The 21,146-nt window shown below is 41.6% G+C and overlaps 3 protein-coding genes across 3 annotated transcripts; 1 reads left to right on the top strand and 2 right to left on the bottom strand.

Annotated features, from left to right (window-relative positions):
• Positions 1-869: 869 nt before the first annotated feature.
• On the bottom strand, positions 870-2,372 carry LOC119314333 (two-component response regulator ORR42-like). Its single transcript, XM_037589071.1, has 3 exons — positions 2,303-2,372; positions 1,367-1,583; positions 870-1,257 (listed from the first exon to the last, which is right to left on the bottom strand). Exons 2-3 carry the CDS (start codon positions 1,562-1,564, stop codon positions 1,078-1,080), a joined length of 378 nt encoding a protein of 125 aa, XP_037444968.1. The 5' UTR covers positions 1,565-1,583; positions 2,303-2,372; the 3' UTR covers positions 870-1,077.
• Positions 2,373-6,557: 4,185 nt separating this feature from the next.
• LOC119349885 (structural maintenance of chromosomes protein 5-like) lies at positions 6,558-16,920 on the top strand. The gene is made up of 28 exons (XM_037617982.1): positions 6,558-7,031; positions 7,241-7,314; positions 7,400-7,549; positions 7,675-7,779; positions 8,080-8,225; positions 8,625-8,736; positions 8,825-8,980; positions 9,165-9,286; positions 9,358-9,502; positions 9,590-9,655; positions 10,457-10,585; positions 10,979-11,077; positions 11,170-11,335; positions 11,418-11,563; positions 11,649-11,712; positions 11,777-11,901; positions 11,996-12,073; positions 12,399-12,471; positions 12,937-13,040; positions 13,849-13,965; positions 14,626-14,703; positions 14,803-14,902; positions 14,989-15,043; positions 15,676-15,724; positions 15,826-15,913; positions 16,042-16,114; positions 16,253-16,356; positions 16,446-16,920. Exons 1-28 carry the CDS (start codon positions 6,611-6,613, stop codon positions 16,502-16,504), a joined length of 3,204 nt encoding a protein of 1,067 aa, XP_037473879.1. The 5' UTR covers positions 6,558-6,610; the 3' UTR covers positions 16,505-16,920.
• Positions 16,921-18,715: 1,795 nt separating this feature from the next.
• Positions 18,716-20,660, bottom strand: LOC119349884 (putative RING-H2 finger protein ATL12). Its single transcript, XM_037617981.1, has one exon. The coding sequence runs from the start codon at positions 20,446-20,448 to the stop codon at positions 19,150-19,152; it is 1,299 nt and encodes a 432-aa protein (XP_037473878.1). The 5' UTR covers positions 20,449-20,660; the 3' UTR covers positions 18,716-19,149.
• Between the last annotated feature and the right edge of the window lie 486 nt (positions 20,661-21,146).

The following is a 21,146-nucleotide window of genomic DNA, read 5'->3' as shown; positions in this document are numbered from 1 at the left end:
CTTGTGGGTTATCACATTCTCATGAGTGATTCTTGTTTGCTAGATGAGGTTTTGTACCAACAAATCGAGAGAAAGTCCTTCACTATGTGTCATTGTTGGTTGAAATTGAATGGGAAACCAAAGTGGCAAAAACTCAGTGATGACCTCAAGAACGACAAAAAAAAGTTTTAAAAAATGATGGCTCAAGCTCCCAACAAACCATTGGATTGGGTGACAAAGGTGTAGGAGAGGAGGGACAAGCTAACGTGCCAAAGGGGAACCACCAAGTGATGCGAAACAAGTGAGATAAAAGCAGGGTCTTGCGTGACGTTGTGTCGAGCAAAAATGTCTTCCACCATGGAGGAGGAGGAGGAGGAGGAGGAGAGGTACAAGCTCTTCTTGTATGTGAAAAAGAGAGGATAGATTGGGACCGGTAGAGGGTGAACAGCAAGTTACAACTTGAGAGGGAGAAGATAGACTTGGAGGAGCATGAGGCGTATGGCAGATGGAAGCGCGAGAAGGCAAAGACTTTTGGATCAGTTGAGCTCGAGAAAGAGAGGTTGTAGCTGGCGCATTTGATTTCATTCAAAAAATCTTTCAATATCAATCTGCACCGCTTTTCTAATTTCATCAGGAAAAAATCAAAATATTGGCTGGCGTATCTTTAGTGATTAAATGTGCCAATATAGATATTTATTTCATGTTTCTAGAAAGAAATTACATGCATGCATGCAGTATGTTTAGCTTCACATGTGTCGTTAGTATCCGTGAAACAATTATCAAATTAATTGGGTGTCGAATAACTTGCCTTCCGAACACATGCACATGGCACACACCCTGAAGCACAAATTAACGAGAAGTAATAGATTAAATTCAAAAGGTTACACATTACACAGATTCCAACGATCTAATTATTGGTAGCCTCTGTGCTTGTTCTTTTTTGCTTATCACGCCAACTAAAATGACAACACGACAATAATATAATGCAAATCAAATTAAAGCTACCAAACATTCATGGTATATCCCTCGCAAAAAATAACATTCATAGTATATGAGCTAGCTTAATTTATTCCTCCATGGCTGATCGAGCAAGCGTCACTAAATATTCTTCCTGTTGATGACCTCTTGAATCATAGGCCCGAGAACCTCAAGCCTCATTGGTTTGGGCACAAAGTCATCAGCACCGGCACTCATGAACACCTCCATGGCGTTATCATCAGCGGACACCCCGACAATCTTTACATCGGTGGCTCCCATAGCACGGATCTTCATGATTGCCTATACGGAGTAACATGTACAAGTGTCGATGAGGTGACCATCCAATATATGTTATGTTCAAGCAAAAAAAGGAAAAAGAAAGAAACTGTAAATTAACTCAAGCACATACCTCGGGACCGGTCATTATGGGCATGTCCTTATCACACACAACAATGTCAAACTTGTTACCCTCAAGGAACATATCAACAGCTTCTTTTCCATTTTTAGCCAGGGTGACCTCACAGTGAAATCTGCGTAGCATGAAGGAGAGAACCATGCTGTCAACCACAGTATCCTCAACAAGCAGTGCCTTGAGGGATGATGCCATGATCAGTTAGCTAAAGTAACTGCAAACATAATTGATAAGGAGATTAGTTATATCTGATAAACACCTAGCTAATAATGTTTTCAAGGAGATTGTTACAAGAATAATCAACACGAAAACCATAATTTTAATGATCAGTAAATCACACTGCAAGTTTGTGCATTTTAGTTGCAAACTAATCGGTTACAAATCATCTGGAAGATCAGCACACGTTTCATAGGCAACAACAACCAGTGCAACATATACTGGCAGTGCACGGTTTAGGCACCGCCTTTAACAGTCTCGATCTTGTATGCGTGAAGCCAAATTAAAAATAGTGCACTAGCGGTGATGCAAAAAAAAAGGTCAGAAGAAACAAATTGCAAAAAAAAAAAGGTCAGAAGAAACAAACTAAGGAAGGAACAGGTACAACCAGCAGAGTACGTAGTTGTTGTTGCAAGAGGTACACTCTCTTAATTGGTAATCTACCCCTTTATGAAATGCTTCACAAAAAATAGCATAATGATACAAAAGTTAAAAAAAACACAACAACAAAAAATGGCCAAAATAGATGCCTATACACGGCTGCTAACAACAACCAGAAAGTGTGCTGCATGGACGATCAAAGCCGATCAAAATGAACTAGCTTCACATGTTTAGGCAGCGCCTTGAACAATCTCGATCGATCTTTTAGGCATGCATGCAGAGAAAACTAGTGGAAGATGCACGACAAGACAGAGATGGAGGACAGTGGCTATGAACCTTTGAGCTTATGACAGTGCCTATGAATCTACGGCTGCTCTGTTGCTTGCTGCTTGGGGCTTTGGTGGTGGGTGTGTGCCTTGTACCCGGCCAAGGTACAGGGGTATTTATAGGGGTGGCCGGTCGATCTCGGCCGTCCATTGGTAATCGGGTTGCTTCACACATGCAAATATCCATGTTGCACCGCTTTCTAATTCCACCAGGGAAAATCAAATATTTCGCTGGCTGGCGTATCTTTTGTGCTCAAATGATATATGAAGTATCAAAGTATTTTTCATGTTTTCGGAAAGAACATATACGAAGTACTACAGCAGAGTGTACAGCTAGTGTATATACGAAGTATATCTTTCTTGATCGCCACGTATACAGCTGAATCCCACAACATGATTAAAATTAATTAATTCCTTGTTTAATTTGCAATCAGCTATGTGCGGGTGGCAGTTCATCTCGAGATCAAATAGATCGTGGCAATTAATTCTTGGTTTCACTATGGCAGGAAAAAACAGACGTATTTTGAACGCGCCAAGATATATAAAGATCCATAACGTATATACCATGTAGTATACTACAGTGTATTCCAGCTAGCATATATACGTTGTATATCTGTCTCCATCCCAGAACATGATTAAAACTAATTTATTTGTTTAATTTGCAATCGGCAATACGCAGGTGCTAGTTCATGTTGAGAACAAATTTGTGGCGCAATGAATTCTTGATTTCATTATGGCAGGAAAAAACAGACGTATTTTGCACTTATAGAGATCCAGACCATATATTGCGTACTACAGTGTATTCTAGCTAGCGTATATATGGAGTATATCTGTCTAGATCCCACAACATGACTACAATTAATTTCTCTTGTTTAATTTGCAATCAGCGATGGGCGGGTGGCAGTTCATGTTGAAATCAAATAGATCGTGGCAATTAATTCTTGGTTTCATTATGGTAGGAAAAAGAACAAATGTATTTTGAACGTGCCAAGATATATAGAGATCCAGACCTTATATTGCATACTACAGTGTATTCCAGCTAGTGTATACACGGGGTATATCTGTCTTCGTACCAAAACATGATTTAAATTAATTCTGTGTTTAATTTGCGATCAATGATGTGCGGGTGGCAGTTCATCTTGAGATTAAATAGTTCGTGACAATTAATTCTAAGTTTCATTATGGAAGAAAAAAAAGACATAGTTTGAACATACCAAGACATATAGAGATCCACACTGTATATTGCATACATACAGTGTATTCCAAACTGCAATAATTAATTAGTTAATGTAAGATCTATACCTTAACTTTATTTTTTATTTCCATGCAAAAAAAACTTTATTTTTTATTTCCATGCAAAAAAAACTTTATTTTTTATTTTTTTACTAATAAAGCAAAGTGCTTTCTCCAATAGGTTCATTCGTTCACTTCCAAATTATTTTCTCCAAGGTGGTACTAAATTCGTGTGAGAAAAGCAAAATGGTTTGTCCAGAATTCTGTCTGTGGGCCGCACGTGCTATGGCCCAGCGAAGCCAGCCCACTATTTTCCGACCGATGTAATTGGGAAAACCATATTTGCCGCCTATGCCGGCAAATAGTCGGAGCCTCCCACAGGGTGCCTCAGATTGGGCTGGCCCATTTTCCTTTCTTTCTTTTTTCTACTTCTATTTTTCTTTTTTTTGTTCCTTTCTCTTTTTCTTTCATGTTATTTTTTTCTCTTCCAAGTTTTTTTAGTTTCTTTTTGTAAATTCTAAATTTTCAAAAGACTTTTAGAATATCATTTTTTGTTCTAATTTTTGAAAATTTCTAAACTGTTCGGAACCTTTAAGCTTTTGTTCTTGTTCCAAAATTTATTATTTTTTCTAAAAATCCCATTTTTCAAAAAAAATGTTTGTGTTTTCCAAAATAGTTTGAGTTGAAAAATACATATTTAAAAATGTTCCAACTACAAAAATTATTCTTGTTTTAGTGAGGTTTTCATAAATTCAAGGCAAAAATATTTTAAATAGTCCCACATTGCTTCTTTACATACGGTCATACCAATTTATATACATGTTCGAAACTACATGTACTAATAACTAGATGAAGGATGGATTAAGCTGGACAAAGGATAGATGGATTGGTACGCGAGCTAGCTGGAGTAGGACCCTGAATTGCTTAAAATGAAAAAAAATGTTCCCATTTTTTGAAACATGTTTGTTTTTTCCAAAATTGATCGAGATTATCAAAAAGAAAGATAGCATTTTAGAAATGCTTCAAATTCGAAAAGTTTTTTTCTTTTACTGAAATATAAACAAATGCAAAGTAATGTCCACGTTTAAAAAATTCATTTTCTAATACTTTTCTGAATAATCAAAACATGTTCCCGTTTTAAAAAATTGTTCACAAATTCCAAAAAGTTTTGTGTTTTTATAAAAGGTTCATGTTTTCAAAAAATGTTTGTGAATTTTAAAATGTGTTCATGTTTCAAGAAAAGTTATGTTTTTCCTAAAATGTATGGGTTTTTCAAAAAAAATGTTCCCATTTTTAAAAAACAGTCTGGGATTTGAAAAATTGTTCATCTTCCCAAGATTATTTGGCAATTCATAATAATAAATATTTTCTTAGTATTTCAAAAAATTCAAAAGAATCAAATCTGACCCGTAGTGTATTCTCAAATATTCATGTTGGTCATTGGTTAGCATGACGTGTTTGTTTGAGTGGCTGACAACACTTAGCTGGGTCTTTGAGGTTGTGAGTTTGATCCTTGAACTTGTCTTTTTTTTTGTATTTTTACTCGAGCATTACAAACACATGTCATTTTGGTGCCTGGGCCTTTCACAGCCAACGCAAACTACCTGGAAAATAAGGCAATTTTTTTAAAAGAGTCTCGTATTGCTCCTTTACATACAATCATACCAATTTATATGCGTTTGTGAAACTACATGTAGTAGGCTAGATGAATTAAGCTGGATGAGGGACGGATGGATTGGTACGTGAGCTAGCTGGAAAAGGACCCTATTTAAAAAAAAGAAATTAACTCTAGTACATGAGCTAGATTTTTTTTGAGACAGTACATGAGCTAGATGGATATATATCTACGTGAACTAGCTACAAAAGGACTGTGAGCTAGATGCATGGAAAAGAGAAGACCCGCCTCATTTCCATATTATGAAACTTCACGCCTTAAATCCCGTCGATTAACGAATGGAAAAATAGCGAAGTAGAATTAACTCCGCTTGTACTATATCGGTGGCTTGTACATGGAAAAGAGAAGACCCGCCTCACTTTCATATTATGAAACTTCATACCTTAAAATCCACTTGAATGAATGAAAAAACAGACTGAATAATTCGCGGGCCTTCTTTGGCGTGCGATGACCTAACAAAACCCTTAAGTCCCCTTGATCATGAACCCCAAAAATAGCGGATTGATTACCTCACATGCGGCGAAACCCAGAACCTAAATGTTTCTTCTCTATATGCACACATGTTTTTGCTTGCACATATAATCCTCACTAAATTTGAATGCACACGATTTGTTTTCTCTCGTCACAACGCGCATGCATATGTGCTAGTCTATGCAAATTAATTCCATCGATTCGCCAGATCCAGCTTTCTTTACTAATCCTTTTTTTTGGGGGGAAAGCTTTCTTTAATAATCTTTATGCCATCCTTAGCGCAAAATCTATCAGAATGTATGTGCAGGCATGTTTTTTATGGTATATATGCATGCATGATTTGGACCATTTTTTGGCGGGAATTTTCGGACCAAGTTTGGTATGTACTGCATTCATTTTCTTTCTCAGAAAAATCATGTGTTCCATCAAGAATTAATTAGTTTTAACTATTGTGGACAATTTGAGGTTTTCATAATAAATAAACCTATAAACCGCTACAAAGCTGGATGCACATGTGAGCCCCTCATTTCCCCCTCAATTAAATCACTAAATTTTCAAAAATCAATAATTTTGAATCCTGCTTGATGGTGAGTAAAATTCGGTGACTTGGTTGGATAGCGTTTTGAAAAAGAAAATGTTGGCAATAATAATAATAATAAAAAATGTTGGCACCGAAAATGAAAATGAAAATTTGGCGACATTGTTGGAGTTGGTTATATATTTTTTTTTTTTGAGGAAGTGGAGTTGGTTTTATATTGGTGGGCTAAAATGAAAACGTGGGCAGCCCAAGCCCAAAACCGAGGCGATTGCGCCGTCGGCCGCACCCGCAGCCTTGTTCCCTCCCAAATTCCCCACCTCATCCCGCCCAGCAACCACAAACCCCAAAGCCCAGAGCCCTAGCACCGAGGCCATTCCCCTCCGGCCGCCGACCCGCCGGCGATGGCGCCCGCCCGGGCCGCCAAGCGCCCCAAGCTGGAGCGCCCCGCCGCCTCCGCCTCCGCCTCCACCTCCGCCGCGCCCCATCAGCGGGGCGACGACGACTACGTGCCGGGCAACATCGTGGAGATCGAGCTGTGCAACTTCATGACCTACGACCGCCTCGTCTGCCGCCCCGGCCCGCGCCTCAACCTCGTCGTCGGCCCCAACGGCTCCGGCAAGAGCTCCCTCGTCTGCGCCATCGCGCTCGCCCTCGCCGCCGACCCCGCCATCCTCGGCCGGGCCGCCAGCGTCAGGGCCTTCGTCAAGCGAGGGGAGGAGTCCGGCCACGTCCGCCTCTCCCTCCGCTCCGAGGACCAGGGCCGCGACATCGACATCACCCGCAAGATCGACACCAACAACAAGTCCGAGTGGCTACTCGACGGTACAAACCCTATCTATCCCCTTACAGTAGAGATCCCCTTTTGTTGCTGCTTGCTCAACACCTTAGTAGGAGAATTAGGGATTCATCCATTGTCTTGTACAGTAATAATGTTGCAAGAATTAGATCCCCTCTATCAGTAGGATATCATCGACGTCAGAGATTCATTCCTTCGTTCAACACCATAGAGGTTCATTCCTTCGTTCCTGCAGGTGCCACCGTCCCCAAGAAGGATATCATCGACGTCATCAAGAAGTTCAACATCCAAATCAACAACCTCACTCAGGTCTGCGTGTCATCCTCTTTCTTTTCTTCATGGATGGAGTAGGCCACTGCATAGCTATACCTGATGACGATTTCTCTCAATTTAGTTCTTGCCCCAAGATCGTGTGTGCGAGTTTGCAAAGCTCACCCCCATCCAGCTGCTAGAAGAGACCGAGAAGGCCGTGGGCGATCCCAATTTACCTGTTCAGCATCGCCAGCTTATAGAATGGAGCAAGGAGCTCAGGAATCTTGAAGTGGTAAACATCAATCTTCTATGTTTTCCTCAACATCTCAAGCTTCTCTGGTTTCATCGTACACACGGTCTCTTACATACCACTATACCAGCCAATTGATTGACCACCGAGCTTGTGTCGAATTTCAGGCCGTAAAGCAAAAGGAGCAGACCTTGAACAACCTCAAGGCCCTCAACGCCGAACAAGAAAAAGATGTCCAACGTGTCCGCCAAAGAGATAAGCTCCTCAAGAAGGTCCGTTGCATTGTTTCTCTGTGATGAATGCTATCTTTCTTTCTTTGCAACCTGGTGCATGTAGCTCCCGCTTGCGCAGGGTCCAGGGAAGGGTCCGACCACTTTGGGTCTATAGTACGCAGCCTTTCCCTACATTTCTGTAAGAGGCTGTTTCCAGGACTTGAACCCATGACCTCATGGTCACAAGGCAGCAGCTTTACCACTGCGCCAAGGCTCCCCTTCTGATGAATGCTATCGATATAGTAATTTAATTTCCCATGTCATTCTTATAATACCGTTTGTTGGTTGATTTTGCCATAGGCTGAGCTAATGAAGAAGAAGTTGCCCTGGCTCAAATACGACGCGAAGAAGGAGCAATTCCAGAAGGTACAGGATGAGGAGAAAATTTTCAAGAAGAAAATGGATGATGCAGCCAAGATCTGGCAAGATGCAAAAGCCCCTATCGAGTATGTACCACAGCCAATAGGATACAACTCATGCACTAAATTTCTTCACTTGCCAAATCGCTTTATACATGTTTCTGGAAGTTCCTAGTAGTATTTGGTTCAGTGTTTGCAAGACCTTTTTAATTCGAATGCACACTGTTTTGTTGATCTGTCACTTTTGAACTAGTATTCTTTTAACACTTCTGAAATAGTATTCCTTTGTACAGAAAAAAACTTAACTGGAACTCAATTTCCGGTTACATGGGTGATATATAGCATAATGTTTAATTTTGACATCGTATTTCTGGTTCAGTAATGTTCCTATTTCATGAAGTAACCTTCTGTGTCTTCTTGAGATACCTAAGATTGAGGTTCCAATTTCTAATGGAATACACATCTTTCTTTACCCTGTTTATGTAGAGGGCTCAAGAAAGAGAAAACGACAATTACTTCAAGTATGAAGAAGATAACCAACCAAATAAATCAAAACACAAACAAGCGTCGGGAAGTTACAGACGACGAGATTCAGCTGGTGCGTACTCCCCTTTTTCCCCTGCTCAAATCCGCTCCTGAGTGCAGTTTGATCTGTTGTCAATCCTTGACACATTTCGTTGTATCAGAGTGCACGATTGAAAACCACGCTTGATGACATAGAATATCTGAAAAGGCATGAAAAGAATCTGCAACAAAAGATCTCAAAGGCTAAGGAAGGTCTTGCTGCTGCTGAAAGGGAATTTCAAGATCTACAACCATATGAACCACCTAGAGATGAAATGGTTAGTTTTGTCACTTTAGTTTCCACGATCTTTTGCTTTCCATGTTTCCATCTGTACAGCTCTGTTGGCACCTATAACCAACTGGTATCCTATCCATATCCAGTTTATGTGCTCACAATAACAGAGTATTCATGAGCAATGGTATGGTATCTACGCCTGTGGCTAAGTTATTTATTTTTTGCAGACACAACTAACAAATGATATTGGACATAAAATTTGTGGCATAAACGATCTAAAACTTAAACGGAAAGAGAAGGAGTGGCAGTTATCACAAGAGAGAGAAAATCTTAGGAAGTGTTCCGACAGGTATCCATCCAGCTTATCAACTACCATCTACACTATCCGTGACATGGCTACCTAATGCACGTTTACTACAGGTTGATGCAAATGGAAAGTAAGAACAATAAGTTACTCCAAGCATTGCAAAGAGCTGGTGCTGAAAGAATCAATGAAGCATACTCTTGGGTGCAGAACAACAAAAATATGTTCAGGGGAGAAGTTTATGGGCCTGTTCTGCTTGAGGTTTGTTTAGTTGGTTGTATGCCTACCAACTGCTGCTTTCTCTGCATCCAAGATTCTTATGATGATACTTCCTTTGACTGATTTCAGGTCAATGTTCAGAGTAAAACTCACGCTGGTTACTTGGAAAGCCATGTTCCGAACTATATATGGAGGGTACTAATACTATGATAATTTTTCATGTTCAGTTGCTAAATCCTGGTGTGCTTGCTACTTATTGTTTTCCTTTAACTTAGGCCCTGTTTGGTTCATAAGTCCTAGGACTTTTTTTAGTCCCAACTTATAAGTTCCAAGTCCCTAAAAAGTCCCTACCTGTTTGGTTCCTGGGACTTATAAGTCCCTATAAGACCATATTACAACTATAAGTCCCTATAAGTCCCTCCTTGAGAGTCTTATTTCATAAGTCCCAAATGCCCACTTTAAGTCCCTATAAGTCCCTCCTGTTTGGTTTAGATGGGACTTATAGGGACTTTTTAAGTCCCTAAACCAATAAGTCCCTGAAAACAAACACCCTCTTAGCATTTCAACTGAATATACCCTCTCAATTCATAATATGTTCGGCTAGCATACCTAGGAGGCACAAAATTGGAGTAATACTTGACAGGACTCAGAAGAGTCCTATCCTATACTTGCATTTTGTGCCCCCTAGGTAGTCATGCTGGGCATATATTATGAACTGGAGGTAGTATAAAGCAAGGAGCCTTTGATCGAGCCGGTGCAGGTTTCTGCCGTTGTGCACATGTCCTGTGAATGATTAATATGCAGTGTAGACTGATTGTCCAGTTACTGAAGATGATTAGTGTCCAATAAGACAACATGCCTGCAATTTTTTTTAGATATTATTCCTTTGCTTACTGTCTGTATTTCTTTTGCAAATCTTGTCAATTATCTTATTGATTTCCATGTGAAAACATTATATCTGCAACAAATTAATTGCCATTTCGTTGTGTGTGCCAGTCATTCATTACACAGAATGCTTCCGACCGTGACCTCTTGGTTAGACAACTGAAGCAATATGGTACTCCTATTCTCAACTACACAGGGGCCAATAGCATCATGGGTGAGCCATTGAACATTACCCCAGAGGTCAGCACCTATATGCCAATCAAAATTAGCATTTTAGGGCATCGATGTTTGTTACTTATTGTTTCTCTCCTGTTTGTTTTATGAGCGCTATTTTGTTTTGAAATCTTTGTGCGTGTTACAACGTGTTTTACAATGCTCGAAATCTTTGTTTCTCTCTTTCATTAGTTTCATCCTCTTCTCTAATTGTTTATGCATGAACAATTCACTTCACCACACAAATCGTCATCTCTCATCTTAGGTACACACTTAATGTGAGGCCATCATAGTAAAGTAATCGTCTTTGACTAAATTAATATTGGATCTTTCTTTATCGTTGTACCCAGTTAAAATGTGCTCAGCAAAAATAAAATCAAGGGGTTAAAATATCAGTGTCTGTTAATTTCATTTTGACAGATGAAGCAACTTGGGATCACATCAAGACTCGATCAAGAATTTGATGCTCCTCCTGCTGTAAAAAATGTTTTGATTACTCAGGCTTCAGTGGATCAATCGGTATAACACTGCTTATATCCGGTTCATGAATCTGCACCAAGTTGCAGTGGTTATGACTTTAAAGAATTTGCTTCTTTTTTATGTCCATTCAGTATATAGGTACAAATCAAGCGGATCAAAGCGCAGATGATGTGGTAAAGTTAGGTATTAATGACCTTTGGACTCCACGTAACCATTATCGATGGACCAGATCAAGATATGGTGGCCATTTGTCAGCAAATGTAGATTCAATCTACCCGTCGCGCCTCTTCATGTGCGGTATGTGTTATGATCTCAGCCTTGCTAAGTTATTCGATTATATGGTTAACCTATGCCTAATGCTTGTCCGCTTTTCTTGCAGACGTGAATGTTAGTGACATTGAAATGCTTCGATCTGAGAAGGATGAACATACAAGAAATGTTGAGGGCATGGAGGAAGCCTTAAAAGAGCTCCAGAAAGAGCAGAGAAAATTAGAAGATGAAGAGGCAGAATTCCGCAAGAAAAAGGTTTCAAATATTTTAATGTCATTCAATAAAATATATTAAACTATATCCCAGTTGTTTCTGATAATGGTTATCTTTTGGTTGTCAGGAAGCGATTACTGACAGGGTGAGGCTTGAAAAGAAGAAGCGAGAAGACATACAAAGGCGTATCGGTATGGTATTCTTTTCTCTTTTCTTCTGCATGTAGCTTGTATAATATGTTGTTCTTCTATCTAGATTTGAAAAGAAGAACTCTGGAGGACATATCAAAAGAGGAAGATGTGGAGTCCAGCACAAGAAAGCTTACTGATAAGCTAGCTAAGTTAAATGATGATCGATTTCGAGCATTGCTAAAACTCAAGGTTAGCACCTCCTAAGCTAGCTACCGATATTTCATTTATCTTGATCATCATCAAAGACTATGTTCTTACGTCAACTTGATTTTCATCCTCTCAGAATTTACTTGTTGAAGCTGTTGCTCTCAAATGGAGTTATACAGAAAAGAACATGGCTTCTATTGAGCTTGATACAAAGGTATGCTCATTAAGCAGTTACATCTGCAAAATTGAAGTTCTTAGATTGGATGTCCTTACAAATTGTTTCTGTAAGACAATGGTTCGTGCTAGTAGTTTGGTGTTACTTCCATCAACAGTGCACAAACCAGAAATAATGGCATAGGAAAATGAAGAGCTCATTCAACAACAATAGATAGATGCTTATATTTATGTTGATCAATGTCTCTAAACATTCTCGTGACATAAAATTATTTGGCCTGGCATCATTAAATGGAAATATTAAAAGTTTTGGATATCCAACTTCTGTGTGTGTTTTCTCTTTGACTGTTGTTTTCATCTCATAGATATGGGAGATGGAAAAGGATGTGAAGAAACACGAAAAGGATGTTCTTAGTGCTTCCAGAGACTATGAAAACTGTGAGTTGTTGCCACAAGCCCACAATCAGTTGCGTATCTTTTTTTTGACAAGCATATTGAAATAATTGTTTGTTGGTAGTCGACACAGTATTAATGGGTAGAGTGACTAAGCTGTTCTTTCTTCCCTTTGTGCGTTAAGATTTTGCCATGCTATGATATCTTTGGGTCTACAGTTTCCGGACACAAGTTTTATGTAATACACACCATGCAATCCATGCTGCATATTCATTGTTTTGTAAGGTTGTGTTACAAAATATCAGTGAATAATTTATATTGAGTTGTTATTTTAATTTTCAGCATGATTTTGTGTGTTACTGCCCAATGCAATGTGTTGTTGCTGCACTGCTTGCTGATCAAAATAGATCTCAGCTGAATAGTTGATATTCCTCGACATTGATTGACGAATAGTTTAGCATATGGTACCTTACTGTTTCATAATGGGAGTTTTGTAAATTTTACCATCAGGTAAAAGAATCACTCAAGAGCATAAGCAGCTGGTGCTTAAGGCAAAACAGCATGCGGAGTCAGTATCTATGATCACGGACAACCTTGCAAAAGAGTTTGAGAAGGTATACCCTGAACTAATTTTAATAAACTCTGCTAAAAAGTTATTGTAGTATTTCAATTTTTTTGCAGTAAAAGTTCAACATATAAGTACTCAAATGTATAAATGATGCAAATGAGACATTTGGGAACAGAACAGAACAAAATTGTAGTATCTATGTTTGTTGTAGTTTCATTTTTTATCACAACTATGGCGCCTAGTGAGTTAGGAGGTGTAAACTTTTTGATGCAAGAGGTAGAAATCTCTCTACCTATATTAAAAGCATCAAAAGTGTCACAACAAGGTTAAAAAGTGCAATAGAAACACCAAGTGCGAACACCCTTCAAGACTTCAACCAATGGAGTGTGTATTTTGTCAGTTATTTGAAGTACCTTTTCTTTTGGATTTTGTGCTTCCTGAGAGAGAATGGTCAGAACTCTCTTTGAATCTTACTGTGATACCCGATACTTCACAATAGGGTAATGGGCCAATAGCCTCTCAGCTTCCGACCCATTCACCCAGAGCGTTGCTCTTTTCTTATAATGAAAGAAAGTTCATTTGACCTTAGTTCCTTAGAATGCTCCCCCTCTACAAATCCTCATTCTGTGTGCTTGTCAAGAGTTATCTTATCATGGCCATATATCAGTGTCTGATGTATTGCTGTTCACGTGTTTGGATTGGTTATGCTGTTTTCCCGTCTAGCCCATCTAGTTTTTCTGTTCATTCTTGGAATCTGCAATATCCTATGTGCTGGTGTTTTCTTGGACCAGATAAACAAATTGTTGTCTTAGCTGTATACATATGCACTTAACCCCCATAATTTGATGGTGCAGATGCCGACCACCATAGAGGAATTGGAACTTGCAATACAAGATACTGAATCAGAAGCAAATTCTATGCTATTCCTCAACCAAAATGTTTTGCAGGAGTATCAAAACCGGCAACGTGAGGTACAACAAATCTACCTACCGATGAGTGCATACTTGCCTTTTACTTTTGTTCAGCAGGGAGTATTTCTTTTTCATTGTTTTTGGTTATCGTTAGCAGAGTTTCCTTGACACAGACATAGCAGTAGCCTTGCGATGGAAATATCAACATGTGCTTCTTGAAACTTGCTCTAGAGCGTAACTGAGGGAATCAATGGTGGGGTTATGACAGGAGAATTATAGCTTGTGGAGGTTGCTCATGCTAGAGCGATGTTCCCTTAAAGGAATAATTTCCTTTGTAGGCAGAATGTGCCAATATTTGACTGCAGGAAAGAAAGATCTCCCTACAGAATCTACATATTTGTCAGTTGCTATCCTTGTCCTAATATAGTACTACTTCTGTCCCTGAATATAAGACGTTTTTGCAGTTAAATTTGAACTGCAAAAAATGTCTTATATTTAGGGACAGAGGTAGTAGCATAGATAAAGGTAGATTGGAACCTTGTATCAGTATGATCTGATAGATTCAGAGTTTCAGAATTTGAGCCGATAGATTCACGCCAAAGAAAATCTCTTCATGTGCCAGATTATAATATGTAACTTTGAGCTGCTCATCAGTCTGCTTCTTGCCTACTTATACATGGATTATTGCTGACAGAGACATTGCTTATCTCCATTGTGTAGATTGAATCAATATCAACAAAACTGGAAGATGATAAAGCAGAATGTGAGAGGTGCTGCTCTGAAATAGAAACTACAAAGGTTTGAACATTTCATCTGATGACCTATATTGCCATCACTTCTCAACCTTTTGTGATCTTGTCACTCCCAAGTCCTGACTTGACTTTGCTGATTTTGTAGGGTAAATGGCTTCCAACTCTCCGAAGTCTTGTTTTAAAAATAAATGATACCTTTAGTCGCAACTTCCAAGAAATGGCTGTTGCTGGAGAAGTTTCACTTGGTATGTATGTCTGATCTGTTTTATGTCATTGTTTGTACACTTTTGTGTAACACTAAGTGTTGTATGAAATTTTCCTTTCCTGGCAGATGAGCATGGTCTTGATTTTAGTCAATACGGTATTCTTATAAAGGTGAAGTTTAGGTAAGTTTCTTTTCCCATTGAATGTGCTGTTTTATTATTTCTTGCAATTGGGCAAAGAATAACTTCCACCGCTGAACTTTGCTCAAAATTGCACTGTTTCTTGATGCCTGATAGCCACCACACCAGTTAGTGCTTATGTCAGTTTACTTAAACCTGTAGTGGGATGGGGTAGCCATGATTAGTTGTACCGCATGATTGTATTCTAGGATGTGTTTAACCATAATCCTGTGATAAGCAGTCTTGAGTTTTATTTATTATGAGAAATAACCTGTTGAAATCGATAATGTATCATGCACTTTTTTTACAGCCTATTTCTTCTTTCCCGCCCGTTCTTGACTCTAGTTCCTAACCTGAGGAGCTTTGGCTAAGTTGATGCGTGGTCCTTGCATGCACTCCCATCATGAGATGTTTATCTGTTATACTGTTATTAACATCTACTCCCTCCGTTCCTAAATGATATAAGTCGTTGGGGGGGTTGTGAAGTCCCAACGACTTATATATTTCGGAACAGAGGTAATAGTTCGTCTAGCATATATAGGCAATCTATCAAGTGTTGTTTCAGAGAAGAACACTGGTTATTTGAATGGTTTTAACAGGATTGTAAAATTTACTGTGAGTGTTATTTTGGTCAGGCAAACTGGTGAGCTGCAGGTGCTAAGTGCTCATCACCAATCTGGAGGGGTATGGATAAACGCTGTCTGTCTTGGATGTGTTTTGTTTTTTAATCTCTGCTGTGTGTTGTTGTTATAGTTGGTATTTATTCTCATGTGATTTGTTTGCAGGAGCGGTCAGTTTCCACGATCCTGTATCTTGTATCGCTCCAAGACCTGACCAACTGCCCATTTAGGGTGGTTGATGAGATAAACCAAGGCAAGCTTATTATGCTTTTTGTTTTGCCATGTGCAGTTCTAGTCAACATTGTTAGACCTGCATGGATGAATGAATGAATGAACGATGCACTAGCTTACTTGTTCACCCCCCAATAAACATGCATGCAGGAATGGATCCGGTAAACGAGAGGAAGATGTTCCAGCAGCTTGTGAGGGCGGCGAGCCAACTCAACACACCACAGTAAGTACAGTCTTGCGCAACAAACAGTTTGACCTAGCTTGGATCTGCTGGCGTTTGCTTGCTTTCCTTGTAACTAACTAAGTAAGCTGGTATGGTATGGTATGGTTCATCGAATGTGGGTGGTGTGTGTGTGTGTAGGTGCTTCCTGCTGACACCCAAGTTGCTGCCTGATTTGGAATATAGCGACGCGTGCAGCATCTTGAACATCATGAACGGTCCCTGGATTGAGAAACCAGCCCATGGTAATGTAGTTTTTATTTATAGTGGAAATGGATAGTTGACTTGGTTCATCCCCTTTTGGAAGCTGACGATGAGTGGCTTTGGAATGCAGCTTGGCGCGCGGGAGATAGTTGGAGAACGGTCATTGGCCTGGGGCTGGCTGGGAACTGAATTGATTGACCCACCACTTGGAAGCTGCTGTCTGCTGCCTGCTGCCTGATTTTGGGATGTAAATATAGCTAGCTAGCTAGCTGATTGCATAGCTTTATTATTATCATTATCCACAATCGGAGTACTTATTAAGTTAGTAGTAATTCAGTTGAGTATACTACTCCCTCGGTTCACTTTTGTAAGTCATTTCAGACAACTAAAAATAGACTGATTTGCACATTGTCTGAAATGTCTTCAAAGCCTTATAAAAGTGAACAGAGGGAGTAGTATTTATCAGCAGTTGGTAATTGGGTCGGTGTGAATAGTTAAATTAGGGGGGCTGTAATCGGAGCAGGTAAGGATGATGTATCTGAGACTAAACTTTTATCCTTTTCATTGACACAAGTTGTAGTATCAACTAACTAGTTTGAGTTTGAGTTTGACTCTTGCTCTCTTCTTCTGCTTGTGCAATATTATTATTATTATTATTATTTATTATTATTATAAGAAGAAGCTACCATCAGAATTAGATTGCAAAGGATACCAGCCAAGCTAGCTAGCAAACACAATAGTGATGATGCTCGCTCTGTTGGGCATTCGTCATGACAAAACTGAAACTGGGTATGTATCGCTGACCTCACGCCGTGCAGTAATTCAAAGCCAAGATGATGTTTGGTTTGATGCCTCAGCTCTCATGCTTGCAACTAGCCTTGGGACTATTTTTTATTCTACACACACAAATAGTACGAGTGTACAAGACAGCAGTTGTGTGCTACGTCTTTAGTTAGCTAGTCACAAGCTAAGTAATTTACATCTAATATTATTCCATTTCCTTCAACCTAGTTACTATTCCCTGCGTTCTTAAATATAAGTCTTTATAGAGATTTCACTATCAACTATATATAGATAAGTGTAGATTCGTTCATTTTGCTTCGTATACAGTCCGCTTAGTGGAGTCTCTACAAAGACTTGCGTTTAGGAACGGGAGAAGTACTATATAAGTAGTTATCGCCGCTGACCTCAATGGGTTGGGTTGGCAGTAATTCAAAACAAAGATGATGTTTGGTTTGATTTGATGCCTCAGTGCAGGCTTGCAACTAGCCTTTCTTTAGTTTTGTCTTCTTTTGTGCTAGATGGATTCTTTCTTTCTTTCTTTCTTTCTTTCTTTCTTGTATCTAGATAGATATATTTGAACATACATACATACATACAACCACATTGGTTTGGTTTGGTTTGGTTGACCTCATCACCATTATGCATGCAATCCAATTCAAGTACAAACGAATAAATATATTCCTATGTATGTATGTAATGTGGCGGCCGGGAAGAAGATGCAGTATATTCTATCTGTCTCGTCAGCATATATATCTATCTATCTAGTAATATCTGGTGCATCATCCATGACAGGTGCATATTATTCATGTCCAGCTCCAGCTCCAGCCAGCCATTGATCAAGCTCCAACTGCAACGGTGGTTGAGCAAGCTGATTAGTATTTTGTTTGTTTGAATAAGCAAGTTGAATTATTTGACTACATCAAGCAATTAACTAGTCTAGCACACACCCTACCTATTTGTAATCTAATCTTGCTGTTTGTTTGTGCATACATACATGCTAACTAAACTCTAGCAGCCAACCACATGCAGGTACTAGTTGTAATTCTCAGCCAGAGCCAGACTCACATGTTGGCCGGTCTAATATACTAATTTCTCTCATAGTCATGGCAGGCTCAGTGGTGAGAGGTGCATCCAAATTATATACATAGATTTATGTATGTATGTATGTATGTATGTATGTAACATGCATGTAGCAGCAGCAGTTAGACCTGGTACCAATTATTGCATCCTTTTCTCAATTGCCTCCTCACATGATTTTTGCTGTCAGATTAAAATCATTACTCTACACACTAGTAAATATTAGAGATTGCATCATCATGCATGTTCACCTCAAATTCTTTAATTTTTGGCGGCTAAAGGGAAGACTTCTCATTGGCCAGCCCAGGAGAAACAGGATTTTACAACCAACCCAACCCAACCCAACCCAACCCGGGGAAGACTTTTGGATGCTACACTTGAACTTGATGTGCACGGCGATCAATCTTGAAGAAGATGATGCTGTGTTTGAACATGCATGCATGCTGAATTGCCATCACTAGCTAGCTAATCTTTTCTTTTTTGAATCTTGATTGATTGATAGCTTAGCGCCCTTCCTACCTACTCCCTCCGCTCCGATTTACTCGTCGTGGTAAGACGTTTTTTGACACTAACCATCTTATTTCTTTACATACGGAGACGGTCGGTCGGCGGCGTTGACATCCTCCTCCCTCTTGTTGCTCCTCTGTCTCTAGTAAATTTATTTTTGTGGCATTTTTCAGTATAATAATTGTATTGTAGTAACTAGTAATTCCATGCATCGCATGTACATGTGTGCTAGCTAGCCTATGCACAATTGTATTGTATTGTACATACACACAACCAGTCAATACATGCCTTGATGTGCAATATGAGATCACCATCTTCTTCTCTTCTCGTCGTCCTCTCAACATTTTTGTCATCTGCTTGCCTTCCTTGAGCTAGCACTGGATTGATTTGATCTTTGACTCACTCACTGATTCATTGATTGATTGATAGCGCCCACCGTTACCGTAGTTTCTTTTCTTCACATTACATTACACACGGAGGCGGTCGGCGGCGTTGACGTCCTCCTCCCTGCTCCTGCTCCGGCTGGCCAACCACCGCGCCGTCCGCCGCGCGATGGGCACCCACCGCTGCCGCGCCCTCTCCTCCTCCTCCGTCCTTACCGCCACCCGAGGCAGCCTCACGATCTCCGACATAGACCGCACGCCCGACGACACCAGCCTCGACGCCGCGCGCACCGACGATGGCTCCACGGCGTCGGAGCCGCCGCACCCTCCAAGTCCACGTACCAGGCTGGGCGCCGCCTTGCTGCCGCTCCCGCTCTCCACGTCCAGCAGCCGCTTCCTCTCAATCTCAATGGACACGCCGGCGCCGTCGTGATCGTCTCGGTGGCCGCGCTCCTCCGGCGGCTCGTCTCCTAGGAAGATAATGTCGTCGTCGGGGTACGGGTAGGGGAAGCGGCCGCTGGAGACGGAGCGCAGCATCTCGGTGTCCAGCGCGATGAGGTCCGCCGAGTTGAGGTCGCTCCACCGGCTCTTGAACACGCTGTCCGACACCACGATGCGATGCCTGTGCCGGTCCAGCTTAGAGTTAGACTCATCAGCAGCACCAGCATCATCACCGGCGCCAGCGTCTCCTATGCCGCCGAAGCGCGCCGACGGCACGCGCTCGACGAAGATGCCTGCGAGGAGGTCGCGGCCGGAGGACGGTGCGGGGGCGGCACCAACGGCGGCTGCGTCGTCGCCTGCTCCGAAGACGAAGCGCGCGCTGGCGGCGGCGTACTTGAGGCCGAGGTCGGCGTCGTCGGGGTGGACGCGGGCGCGGCAGAGCGGGCAGCTGGCGCTGGAGTGCAGCCAGCGATCGACGCAGTCGAGGTGGAAGGCGTGGCGGCAGCGGGGGAGCAGGCGGAGCAGGTCGGCGTCGTCGAAGCGGGCCAGGCACACGGCGCACTCCAGGCCCTGCCGCGCCCCGCGCAGCGCCGCGAACCGGAAGAAGGGCAGCGACTCGATGACCGCCTTGCCCACGCCGGCGCTGGCCTCCGACTCGATCAAGGCGTCGGGGGCGGGCGCGCGGGAGGGGCTGGCGGTGGTGGTGGCGGGGAGGAGGGGCGTGTTGGCGGGGTGGCAGAACTTGGCGTACATGAGGAGGAGGAAGGTGAGGGAGAAGATCATGGTGAAGATGCCCACCACGATGGCCACGCTCGGCCGGAACGACACCTTCACGCCCGCCCCAGGCGGCGTCTCCTCCGCAGCCGGCTGCGTCGGCGCCTGCGCGTGCGCGTGTGCCGCGATCGTCGCGCAGAGCAGCAGGAGCAGCATGGTTTTCGCCATGGCCACGTACGTACGATTCAGAAGGATCGGCGGCGATCGAGGAAATGGCGGTGGTTGTCGTCCAGGTGAGGTCAGTAGTGTGGGAGCGAGTACCGCGCCATGGATAGGACCGGGAGCGGAACCGAAGGAAGGAATGAGCTAGCCCGACGACGACGACGACGATGATGATGAGAGAAGAAGAAGTAGCCGCTGAGGTCTATCACAAATGGAAGTGGGGTTCGGTTTGGTTGCTTGTCTTGTTCCCTCTGTGCCTACGTGGTTGCTTACTCGTATATCATCACCATGGCCAGGCCACTGACTTCCTCCTCGGTGGGCCCCCTTCATCCACCAGTGCATGTCATGCCATCTGTCTTTTCCTTCCATCTCTTTTATTTCGACATCGAAAGTCGTCGTCGTCTTCTTCTTCTTCTTCCTCTTCTTCTTCACCGGACCGCCGGATCATACATACGCAAGGGCGGCCACATATATGATTTGATGTCGCCTGTCATTTTTCTTCATCAATTTTTCTGTCACGACAAGTACCTATCGATCGATGGTGTATGAGCTAGTATATCATTTTTCTTCTTCTGATAAACATAGGTTTTATTGACTTTTGACGTCGCATCGATGCCATGTAACCATACATAATTCACACTCAGCTACCCTGTGCACAATGAGACGCGCACAACTCATATTGACCCACGCAAACATTTTGACCA

Source organism: Triticum dicoccoides, chromosome 1B (assembly GCF_002162155.2).
Source record: "Triticum dicoccoides isolate Atlit2015 ecotype Zavitan chromosome 1B, WEW_v2.0, whole genome shotgun sequence".
NCBI classification, from domain to species: domain Eukaryota; kingdom Viridiplantae; phylum Streptophyta; class Magnoliopsida; order Poales; family Poaceae; genus Triticum; species Triticum dicoccoides.
Note: the sequence above shows the minus strand (reverse complement) of the source record. Positions and strands in the feature narration are given on the sequence as shown.